At 32.5% G+C, this 13,438-nt stretch overlaps 1 protein-coding gene across 1 annotated transcript in view; it reads left to right on the top strand.

Moving 5' to 3' along the window:
* Positions 1-13,438, top strand: part of LOC124356929 (multidrug resistance-associated protein 1-like) — a 90,848-nt gene that overhangs the window by 7,827 nt on the left and 69,583 nt on the right. Inside the window, 3 exon segments of the mRNA XM_046808236.1 lie at positions 3,467-3,580; positions 10,213-10,350; positions 12,839-12,961. Of these exon segments, the coding sequence (XP_046664192.1) occupies positions 3,467-3,580; positions 10,213-10,350; positions 12,839-12,961 (375 nt within the window).

Raw genomic sequence — 13,438 nt, 5'->3', positions numbered from 1 at the left:
AATTAAAATTTTCTTTCTGTTTGAACCTTCGTTAATTTATACAAAAATGTTATTTTTACTCTTTGGCATATCTGATGAATCATCAGCTGTGAGGATTGGCTTACTACTCTTATTAAGATATGTCACATGTCATTTACTATAGAATGTAGACAAAGAAATAAAAAATAAATAAATATTAACTTTGTAGCAGTTTTCATTGCTTGAAAACATGGATAAAATAATGTTTTCTAAAAACGAAAACTTGCTAGATCGATTTATTTCCCCCAAAATCTTTTGCATACTAAATTTCATGAAAATCGTTGGAGCCTTTTATATACACACACAAGAATTGCTCGTTTAAAGGTATTAGATGTAAAGTTTCAAATGTTTGTTAATAACTTACTAAGCAGTTGTGATGGCTAGTTTTATATATATACTAGCGGGCCCGGCGCGCTTTGCTGCGCATTTCAATAATTTTTTGCAAAAGTTGCCCGCGGCTTCGCACGCAATCTCCCGTTGAAAACAGTACACTATATTCACTTATTCTTTTTCTATCACATTCTAAACATTGCTGAGATAATTGATAGTAGTTCCATCGTGAGCCTCTTGGGCGTATTATGAAGGTATGTACCATATTCCTGCCTCTATCTAGCTGTTACCCACGGCTTCGCACGCAAATCTTAAGAACCGAAGTCCTTATATTACTTAGTAAATTTTTTTTTTTACTATAATAAATTTTAGATTAAATTAGTTATATCTCCGATGCCACGATTAAGCTTGCTTTGTTGTCTCGATCGAGAGAATATGTACACACGGAGTTTTGAGAACCATACTTCTGTCAAAAAAAACAACTAAGGTTGATTTTATAACATTCTTTATATTTGTAGCCAACGTAAGATAGTAATTATGATATCTGCATTACTCTTCTGATCAAGCATGAGCATGGTTTATATTAAATAAATATTGCAGTTAAAGGTGAATTTTTACGTCAAATTTGAATTGTATTATCTGGATAGTAAAGTCTATGTTTAACAGTGATTGCAAAAACAGTTTAAACAAAATTTGTCGTTTCTCTTAAGCTTACTCTATGCTTTAAAACTATAAGTGTAATATATGTTTACAAAGAACAGCTGATTAAAAATTTGAAAAGACGTTAACATATGTTTGCTGCAATGCATTTCTTATGGGTATTTCTGTAACCAGTGGGGCGGAATCCTGAATCGGGAAAGGGATGGGCATAGCTTATAAAACCTTCTCCGTGGAAAAATACATATACGTACAAATTTTCATCATGATCGGTCCAATAGTTCACGATTCCATAAAGGACAAACATACAAACATTCATTTTTATATATATAGATATATATATATAAACATTGTGTCATGTCTAGGTGTCAGAATAATTATTACAACCAACACTCATATTCTTGGTTTCAATTTTTATCTGTTCTTTGCTGGTTGACCTCATCCAGTGGTGAAGTACAAGCTGTTGGCTGAGAGCGGTCTTGTACTTCTGACGGGATTGTGTAGTACAGAATACACTTTACACTCAATGATACACTAATCATACTTAGAGACAAACAGTGATACATGGTCATAATTTTAATTCCTGAATAGTCTCATCGTTCTTGGATTGTGAAGGGGAATAAACAAATTTTATTTTATAAAAATACTCAACAGTTCTAGAAACGGTGTTGGTATAGATAAATTTATGTTTAATTAGTTAAATAGGTATGGAACACAATACAAATTTTGATCACAAGTTCATTTCTTTCCTTTACAAATATCGTGCTTGATAATTTTGCTACTGTAACACGCAATATATAAGTAAACTTGATATGCATCTATATTTTTGTTATCACATTTGTCTTTAGATTAAACATTGGTAAATAATTGTAGTTGATTGTTAAACAATTCTAATTGTGTGATTTCAATTTTTTTCTGCATGAGACATAGTGTAGTAGAAAGTATTATGATGAATCAAAAAATTCCTTCCTTCCTGTACAACAATTTTAATGGCTGCCATCTTGAAACCTTAAGAAGTGCGAGTATTGAGTTAAGCTCGAATTCACCTTCCACTTATAGCAGCATCTGAAATCTGATACTGATACAGATTGACTATTGGAATCTGAAGTACACATCTGTCTAAAGAGATGCATCAAAAGTCTGTGAAAAAAATGTTCAAAACAAACTCTTTGCATCGTTTTGAAATCAGACACTTAAACTACAAAGGAGCTCAATCTGGTTATCCAGGAGCTAGCCAGTGTAATCTAGATGAAGAGGTATTCTCCTTGTCTCATCAGGTGCACAATATTGAGCTAAATCAATCCTTTCCACCATACCTATGTTTTGCGTAGAAAACTCAGTTGCTCCTCTTTGAGATCGTATCTAAAACATGTACATGTTTTGCAATCAATTTTCTTTGATGAACATCTCAAGAACACAAATTCACTATACAAAAACTAGTATGTGTGTGTGTGTGTTTGTGTTTGTAGCTTGAGTTAAATTAAAAAATATATTAAAAATACCTTCAAATTTGTTTCAGAAATAATTAACTTACCAGATTAGATACCTTGTGTGAGGAAAGACGTAATATTTTACTTATCTTAATCTGTGAAACCAAATTTTAAAAAGTTATGAATAAATAAAAAAATAGAACCTCTTCAGAAAGAGAGTGAAATGTATAATTGCATTAAATTGATCTACAGACTCAAAACATAGCTTTGAGATCTTCTAATCATTATTTACTTTTCATATACTTCAAGAATGAATTAAGTTTTTAATGCTAATTATATTACTAGCAGGTCATGTGTCAGCACGGGCATTACCAGAGATGTGTGTATGTCTTAGTTCACCAGGAGATGTCAACCCAACCTCAGCCAAAATGATTAAATAATTATCCAGCATAATTTATTTACAAATAATGGTTCGGACACCACATTAAACTTTGGCCCTTAAATTCCCTGGTTATTGGAATATTAATTAATGATCCTTCTAAGGATTAATCAACCTTAGGTTATACAAAATACTACACAAGGTACCTTTATTATTCTACACATAATTTATCTATATTCACTCATGAGTTTACATATTTTGTGTCAAAGGGATAAATAAATAAGAGTAACATAATGGAGTAAATTTTACAATTCATTGATAAGTCGTTTACAAATTATTCTTTGCATACAAATATTTATGTAAGTGAGTAGTAACAGTAAGGTTACAGAGTTTTAAGCAACATGTAAAGCCTCAGTAACTTGAGGTACACTGTTGTATAAGGAAGAAACTTCCCTGCTAATCAGTCTAATATTTATAAAATTACTCAGATTTTCCAAAGATAAGATCACAGAGTTAATTTTCAGATTCGTCTAATCCTTGTAGTTTTGTATTTATTTTAATGAGTGTGAAATCTATTTTTTGAACAAAGATAGTCTGTTTGATAATTATTGATGTAAATTAGTAAGTTTCATAAGTCATTTGTTTCTTACAGGTTGTGATAGGCCTGCTCATGGCATTCAGTGTGGCCAACCTAACATATGTGTCCCAACAGAGGAATGGATACCCGGCTGATTTTGCTGCCCCTATAGTGCAATTTTTTGTATATGTAAGTTGGTCTTTTTCTGTTACTGCTCCATCATATAAATTATAATTCTTTATAGCCTAACATATAATAATTATTGTCTTTGCAAGAGGAGAAGTTTTTATTTCTGTGGTAGCATTAGCATATTACATACATAGGTAAATCACTATTTAGCATGTCAACCAAAGAAAGAAGCATAGAATATTTATTAGAATTTCAATTTGAAAATTGCTCTTGTAATGTTTTATACAGGGTGAATATAAAGTCAGGACCCCCCCCCCTCTACTTTTTTCTATAGATAATATAAGGAGATATCCTTTCGGTAGTGGTGCAATATGGAAAGGAAGTTTCATTTTATGATATTGAACATTTTTTGTGTCCCCCAAAAATGTGAAATTTTGGGGGCAACCCAAAAATTTCAAATGTAAACCCCTATCAAGTGACCCCTCATTTTAAAGAGCGTGAAAAAACTTAAATAGTGGTGAAAACCAGAGATCGCTATCTCTTTCCTAATCCAAAATACTAGCCAGTATTACCAGAACAATTTTAATAACTCACCACGTCACGAAGTCAAATAAAATGTTCAAACTGAAGCCCTCCTGCTATTTGGCAGTGAGACAAGCTTAGGATGAACGCCTCTCTGACGTTTTGGAAAGTCTGAGGTGGTATTTGGTTGCAAGAGTCAATAATCCTGTTTCTTAAATCTTCAAGGTTTGCTACTGGTGTTTTGTAAATTATTTATTTTACGTGAACCCATAGAAAAAAGTCCATGGGTGTAAGGTTCGGAGACCATGCAGGCCATTCTATTACACCACGCCTACCAATGATAAGGAGTTTATTGTCAATGAGTGACTGGGCTTTCCCGGTTTGAAGTACAGTTAGTACAAACTAGTCCATTCTTTGTTTCAATCTTGTTAGAACAGGTCATACTTTGACAGTAGTTATTATCTTAGTGGATCATTATTATCCAGTGGTATTGTGTGGTTACTGTTCCGTGAAGTATTTTGATAAGTTTTTATGTGTTTTAGTGTTATTCCAATAATTTATTAGATGCATTTTCGCATTGTAAGTTTTAAATAATATTATCTAATTAATACTGATTACGAGTAAAAATGGCACGTAGTCATGAAGATAAAGTAGAAATGATATTTACTTTCGGTGCATCGAATGAAAATTATCATGAGGCAGAAAGGTGGTTTAATTTGGCACATCCTGATAGACCTGTGACAAGGAAATACTTAAGAACTTTAGGAAATAAGTTCCGAGAATTTGGTTCCATCAAAGATGCCCCACGCTCAGGTCGGCCTCCTTTAGGCGGTGACAAACAGTTTGAAATTGTTGCACAATTTGTTGAAGATCCGCAGCAGTCCACCAGATTAGTAGCAAATCTTTGTGATGTTTCCCAAATGTCTGTGGTAAAGTTACTGAAAAAAAAATAAATTTCACGCTTATAAAAGTAAGCTTATCCATGAGTCAAGCGAAGACGATCCAGACCGTCGTCTACAATTTTGTGAAGAAATGGAAGCACTAATTAATTTCTGCTCATCTACTGTTTGTTTGAAACGTTGTGTTTAGTGATGAATGCAGTTTTTTCGTCAATGGAGATGTGAACAAACACAACTGCAGGTACTGGGAAACAGAAAATCCCCATGTTTTCCGTGAATCTCGCACCCAGTACCCAGAAAAAGTTAACGTGAGGGCCGGGATTATTGGGAATCACATTATAGGACCATTTTTTATTAATGGAAATCTCAATGGTCAACTGTTTTTGAAAATGTTACAGGAATCAATTTTTACTGCAATAAATACTGTTATTAGAGAGAATCAACATGAATTTGAAGAATAAATCGTTCATTTCCAGCAAGATGGTGCCCCCACCACATTATCATCGTGCTTTACGACATTTCCTGGGAACTCAGCTACGTAGTCAGTGGATTGGTAGGCTTGGTGTAATAGAATGGCCTGCACGGTCTCCAAACCTTACACCCATGGACTTTTTTCTATGGGGTCACATAAAATACATAATGTACAAAACACAAGTAGCAAACCTTGAAGATTTAAGAAACAGGATTATTGATTCTTGCAACCAAATACCACCTCAGACTTTCCAAAACGTCAGAGAGGCGTTCACCCTCCGCTTGTCTTCACTGCCAAATAGCAGGAGGGCTTCAGTTTGAACATTTTATTTGACTTCGTGACGTGGTGAGTTATTAAAATTGTTCTGGTAATACTGGCTAGTATTTTGGATTAGGAAAGAGATAGCGATCTCTGGTTTTCACCACTATTTAAGTTTTTTCACGCTCTTTAAAATGAGGGGTCACTTGATAGGGGTTTACATTTGAAATTTTTGGGTTGCCCCCAAAATTTCACATTTTTGGGGGACACAAAAAATGTTCAATATCATAAAATGAAACTTCCTTTCCATATTGCACCACTACCGAAAGGATATCTCCTTATATTACCTATAGAAAAAAGTAGAGGGGGGGTCCTGACTTTATATTCACCGTGTATACTAATAACAAAATTAGTTTAATTCAGTGAACACTAGAGCAATATAGATGAAATGGTCATCCTTGTTCAAGGATGGTTTCCTGAAATGGTTGCTGATATTCCTAATAACAATCAGCAGATCACCTCTCAGAATCAATCCTGACAAACTAGACAAACAAAGAAACCTGACCTGCTTCAAAGACCTTTGGCTTGTTTCTCTTAGCGTTTCCAAAGGAGAAAAAAAATGTGGAGGTCATTCTAGATTAAAAACTAACATGAAATGCCCACCTAGATATTGTGATTAGGAGAGTAAAATGGTATTTTATGAACGAAAAACTTTCAATCATTACGTTCTTTGGTACATGGTCTGACAGCCTAAAAAACAGCAGACAGTAGTGTTGAATAATTTTATAACTCTGAATATATGTGACTACTAGTATTAAGGAGATCCTTCAAGGCACTGGAAATGTATTACCTGATCTGCTGGCCATCAGCATATTTCTTAAAAAAGAAACATGCATCCGATTATCAACAGATATAGATTACCTGTATCATTTTACAATTTGTACTTCGTTAATTATACAGTTTTTTTCTTATGATTGACACTGTACCTATTCTTAATTAATAAGCTAATAAAGATGATTTGACTTTTTACTTAAATAACTGAAGAGAGGCCACTAGTTGTCAACAACTGGAGGTGCAGGACATTCTCTCTTTGTCAAAGAAAACTCCAAGTTCTGTTTGCCAGGGATGATATGAGAACTAGTCCTTTTGCCCCTCATAAGTTAATCCTAGAGATAACTGGGTCGAGACAAATGACTTGTTATTCACACCAAATCAAATAATATGGTATACTAATGGCTCCCTGTTAAGAACCATACCAGGGTATAAATATTTATTTACTAAACACTTAAAATATAATGAGGTGTGCATTAGTAAAGCCTATAACTCAAGAGGTTGGAACAGTTTTATTTCTGTCTATCTGTCCACTTGAACAAACTGACATATATACTTGAAATTTTGCATGTTATTTCTATATAAGCAATTACATTGAGTTTGATGATGGTGCATATCACTCAATGGGATTTGGCTGAGCATTAGCAATTTCTAAATTTGATCTATGAGTAACCGAGATGGCAATAAGAAAATTATAGGATAGATAAATTTGTAAACAAACTGAGTTTAATTCAATGACATAATTAAAATATTTCATAATAATTATATGACATTTAAAAATCTAACATGCTGTAATAACACATGTCGCCTAATAAAATTAGCAATAGACCTGAAATTTTGAGAAAAAAAAAACCTCAGAGAAGCTTGCAACATGTGTTGCGCACTCCTTCTTTTTTAGACAGCTGCCATGATTATACCCAACATTCATGATCAAAGTGAATCTCAGATCACCAGAAAAATTTAGAAAATGAAATGGCACACCTGCCAGGAGGGGGCTTCTAAGTACTATAATTGTACCAACCTATGGTTTAAATTATTTATGGAAAGAACGGTGGCCAAACATTGAGCAGGGGCAGAACTTTTCCCTAGCCATCACATTGGAAACATCTTTGGACTGAGAGTCACTAGGAGCAAGAAGAAAAAAAACTTTGTATTGCATACAGTCCCATTGCTTTTAAAGATGAAATTTGCGTATATAGAATAGTTTTGAACTTAGTGAAAAAAATAAAGATTGGACTTCGATGCTAAATCACAAAGAGCCATTTATATACACACACAAGAATTGCTCTTTTAACCTGTTGACGAGTGCAGCAAAACATACTCAAATTAGTGCGCACGGCATTTGCCGTTTGGTCCCATATGAGGAAGCACAGCATTTTCCGTTGCAGACTAATGACTGTCAGTTCGTTCTCACTGACTTACTGTGACGTCTAGCGGAGATTTTTGGAACTTTTCAGTTGTTCCTAATAGTGTCGCTGTATAGTGTTGCTAGTCCTGTATCGTGATGGCACCTGGTGATAACTTTTAAAACTATTTTACGGAGGCGGGACACAAGACCCGCTACGCCTCCAAGGTCGCCATTTTATAAGGCCACTCTCCCAGAATGACACAAAGAAGCGTAAACTACTCAGGCAGTGCTATGTGTGCAAACACACCACTCAACTGGACTTCGGAGGGTCTCACAAAGAGCTTAAGACGAACATGTAAAGAGCAACTACTGACAGCCATTGCCTTCCATTATAATACTACCCATAAACAAATTAATACTTTTGAACATTAAGCCTAAACTTTAAAAAATCCTCTTTCAATTAGTGTACAAGAAATGTTGTGATATCTAAGCAACTTAATCTTTGCATGTTTTTTTGCAAGTGTGATTCTTCGCTAAATAAAATTTTTAGTCAAAGTAATTTTAATTGGGTAACAGTAGTACAGGCAATCAAATCAGATAGATGACAGTGAAAAGGCTTTAATTCAATCTAGAGTCCCTTGTTATTGAGTCAATATGTTGTGACACTGTTTCAGTGTTGTCTTGTTCAAGCATCCAATACTTAGTTCCATTCCTGTCACTGTCAGTAGTAACACTTATAATTAACTGTGTGTCATATAATTCAAACGAGAGACCCTTGTTATTGAGTCAATATATTGTGACACTGTTTCAGTGTTGTCTTGTTCAAGCATCCAGTACTTAGTTCCATTCCTGTCACTGTCAGTAGTAACACTTATAATTAACTACTGTGTGTCATATAATTCAAACGAGAGACTCTTGTTATTGAGTCAATATGTTGTGACACTGTTTCAGTGTTGTCTTGTTCAAGCATCTAGGCCTCACTTCCATCCCTTTCACTGTCAGTAGTACTACTTAAATTAATTGTGGTTTATATCAATTATGGTTTTTTTTTGGTTATGGGTTAAAAAAACTGGTTGAGCTATGAGCATGTTCAATTGAGCGCTAAATATAGTTTTTCAACTGCGTTTTTTAAGTTGCTACTGTAACTTTTTTATATATTTTTTTATGGTTTAGGTTGTATGGTAGGAATTATTTGTAATAATGTTAAGGATGATTTATCAATAATTTTAGGTTGGTCCAGATACATTGTTGTGAGTTAAGCATTCAGCAGTGCATATTTTTTCTGAGAATAATCGCCGATCGGTATGTGGACTCAATCGTGGATGTATAGTTTAGTAATCACGATCTGATGCGACGAATCAGGAAATTCTGGTGACAGTTTGGTAAATTAAGATGTTGCTGAAGTTCATAATGGTGGGTAAGAAACACACTAAATGTATGCTGACTGTGGAGCAGCTCTGTGTGCAATAAATACATTTGGCAGTACTGGGTTACAGCACCATTGAAAACTCTGTACTTAAATGATTAAAGACAGATATCTTTTCTTAACATAGGAAAATTAGTAAATATATACTGTTCATTCCATATAGAATTATAGGCATTTAAAGAAGTGTTTGGGGGCATTTTATAATCAGGTGTAAATAAAAAGACGAGAATGTGAAATTATTGCAATATGTGTATATGAAAAATGACGGATGGAAATAACAAGTTTGTTATTTATAAGAAATTTAATTTTCTTAAGTAATATTTATTAATAAGGTGTAATTTTATTAAGTTTAAATAAGTATCTTTTAAAATCATATTAATGTATCTTGTATTTAAAGTATTACTTAATGAGGAAGCTGTAGACAAGTAGCTGCACTCCTAGTATTCCCTGATGGCTTAAGTACACACTTTGGCCTAGAAACACTGTCAATAATTTATGTTTGTATGCTATTCGTAGTTCAATAATATAGACTTAGTAAAAATGTTTGAACCCAATATTTAGTTAAGATGACCCTCTACAACGTTGCTGCAGACAAATCTCACTGACCACAAAAACTTCTTCGTTTCTTAAAATTTATAGTGCACAAAATTTAGAATTGAATTTTTCAAATTAGTTTTTAGCATTTCGGAGCTAATTGTTTTTTTTTTTTATTTATTACATCTTAATTAACTGTATTTCCTGAATCTGGTGATTTAGATTTTACCTCTGTAATTAGTCAGATAGAATCTTCATGATCAAATCTGCACTAACTGACATCTGAGCAATTCAAGCCCCTGATTTAGTATGGATCTTAGGTACATGAGACTAGCAACTAGGTATAAAGCCGCTTTCATGTATTTTCACCTAATATTTAGTAATTATGGATTTATGTTCCAGAGCCTGATCATGATCCTCGTGCTGCTACACAAGATACAGGGTGTCCAGGTGTCTTATCTCCTGTTCTTTGTCAGTCTACTGTTAGTACTGTGTCAGACACCTCAGATGTACTCTTACATCAGGATCTACTTACACTCTGTGAGATTCTTGTATAGTCATACTTTGTAGGCAATTAAATAAAGAAAATGTATTACTTTATGTTAGAATACTATTTAAAAAAAATTATGTGGTGTGTGTGTGTGTGTGCACACGTGCACATGTGTGTTTGATGTGAGAATTAGTCTTCAGTGTAATAATAGTTGTAGTAATTGTCATTTATTTTCACATTAACATTTCATAAAATTGTTATTGTAAGAGTATAATAGCAAATAGATGCATCATCAAACTATTAAATACAGTACTTAACAACTAAAGGTAACTTGTACTACAGTATAGAAGGTTATATAATATAAGAGTTTTTTGCTGACAAAAAAATAAATAAAATTTTTATAAATAAAAAATTATAAATGTCATCACCAAAATGTATTCCTAATATAGTACACTTTATTTGACAATATTTTCCTGATAATATTCGTTGTTCAAAAGTAATACTTTTATATTAGAGGGAATTTTATAATAATTACGAATTTCCTTCTATAGTCCGTTTCTTTCAAATAAAGAAAGATTATGCCTTAGATAATTGAGTAGTGAAACGACGTGTATCGTACAAATGTTGATTTGTAAATTGACAAAACATGAGTATTTTTATGTATGAATACTAAGGTTTCATGTGTACAAGGTGTGTTATATAAGGTGTCTCAGATCAATTGTATAGAGAACAGATATTCATTAAACTGTGCAGTAAACATTTTTTTCAACAAAGTCAACCTTTGAGAACAGTTTACTCTAATTCATGTCTATAAATGTTTTATGAATAGTACTCATCTGTTTGTTTCATGAAAGTATGCAGTTCATACAAATACAACAATTGACATTTATTCGGGATTATTTGAAATGTTGTTTGAATGTTAACTGCAACAATAAAAATGTCTTGGAAGACAGTTGATTATGAACCCTGTCTTTAAAAATTTTGTGTAAAAACTGATCTCAACAGTTAATTTTGTGAAGAAACTGTTTTGTTTACTTTTCTATGATTATCCATTCTCTAACAATAGATTTGAGACACCTTTCATGAAATATCTATATAAAGGTTGGTTAAAATGAGTATTTGTACATTTTCAAAGGCATTTGACTCTAAAATGTACTCTTGAAAATATTCTGCTTAGTCTAAATTTTGAGCTTTGAAAACTTTATTTGTTAGCATCCTTCATAATACAACATTATAATTATAATATAAGGAGAGATTGTTTATAAGCAAAGTAGACTATCTTGACTATGTCCAGCGAAACAGAGTGTTGAATCATCCTCAGTGTAGATCAGAATGAAGTCAATTTGTTAACAAGTGACTCATAATGATGTTTTCAATTAAAATTTGTGTCTATTTGAATACATAGAAATGTATGGTATTAAGTGGGATTGAGTACTGCTTGATTTAAAACATTATAATCATTATTTCTTGTTTGAATGTGAGTTATGTCTGTTTTATCTGTATTAAAAAAAATAATGCTAGACTCAAACCAATTCTCAGATCAGTTCATGTAAATTTTATTGTCAATTCAAGATTCTACAAGACTTTGATCATTAATTTTAACACTTGTATCATCATCAAACAAAACAATATTGTGAATAATATTAGTTGGTGAATTACTAGAATAGATAAGGAACAAGGTAGGCTCCATAATAGAACCTTGCGGCATTCATTGTGCACATTAATCGACTTTGAATATCGATAACTATTATTGTTAGAATGTATTATAGCTCTCTGTCTCCTCCCCTCAAGGTAAGAAATAATTAATTGAAGTGTTTTAGACATAATACCTGGATTTGACATTTTAGTCTTAATCACCTTATGATCCACATTTAAGCAAAGACCCTGCATAGATCACAGAAATTGCTGGCACTATACTGTGATTGATCCAAGGCCTTTGACATTCTGTTCACAAAAGAAATAAATGATGAGACTCTGTATTTGTTTTTTCAGAAACCATATTGTTAGTGTCAATTATTAAACTATTTATTTCCACAAAGCTAACTATCCTTGCATCTAATGCCTTTACAATGATTTTGGATTTATTACTTAGTAGTGAAATGGGTCTATATTATTAATATCAGTTTTAGAACCTTTTTATAAACAAGCATGGTTTTTGACTATTTTAATTTTGTTAGAAGTATACAATGTTGATTGTTAAGTTTAAACGTTGTTTAAGTGTTGATTGTAAAGGTCAAAAGTGAGTTTATTACCTGAGCTGAAATTTTCAAAATAAATATTTTTAGAATGCTTTCCAAACAAAAAAATTATTATTTTTAGGGCTAAAATAATATTGAATATAGAGTTATTTTGTGAATATAGACATTAATGGAGTCTTTCAGAAGATGAACACTACAGTTAACTACACGTTTGCTAATGTTGAAATTTGTATCTGTAGGAACTTTTAAAATAATTTTGGATGTGGGATTTATTTTTAATATCATCCATTTTCAGGTTTGTTTTCTTTCATAATAAGTTTGTGTGTATTTTGTTTTCTAGGATTTTGAAGACATCTTTTTAATTTCTATGAACATTGCAACATATGGCCTGCATTGTGCCTTACTTTTTCTCCAGTTCTTCTGTGATAAACCACCTAATTATAATAAATACCCCAACTTAGAGGTAAATATGAGTAATTATAGTATTAACTGCTTGGATTCTTGTAGAGTAGACAGTGGAAATCATTACTATAAAACTAGGTGAAATAATTAAAAAAAACTTTATTATTGTTTGTGTATTTATGTGTTTAAAGCCCAATACAAATTAATAGGTCATTGAAATTAATTAAGTTAAAAGCATGGATAGATTCTCCCTAACCTTCAATGGACAAAGATAGAAAAATGAAACTCAAGACACCCTCTAGGAAACAAAAGCGTAACATTTCCCCAAAATGGGCTTTTTGGGGGGGCAGTTTAAAAATTTTAAATATAAAGTTACAGTAGCACTAGTAATTACAATTATATTAAGTAATAAAACAGCTAAAACTTACTAACTTGTGTTTTTTTATATCAGATGTTCTTTACATTAAAAATGTTGAGCCGCTCTCCCCAAAATCCCATGTTGGGGAAATGGGCAAAGTTGTATAACAGTGACTAAAAA

The sequence above is a fragment of the Homalodisca vitripennis genome, chromosome 3 (genome assembly GCF_021130785.1).
Source record: "Homalodisca vitripennis isolate AUS2020 chromosome 3, UT_GWSS_2.1, whole genome shotgun sequence".
Classification (NCBI taxonomy): Eukaryota; Metazoa; Arthropoda; class Insecta; order Hemiptera; family Cicadellidae; genus Homalodisca; species Homalodisca vitripennis.
This window is presented reverse-complemented; position numbering and strand designations above follow the sequence as displayed.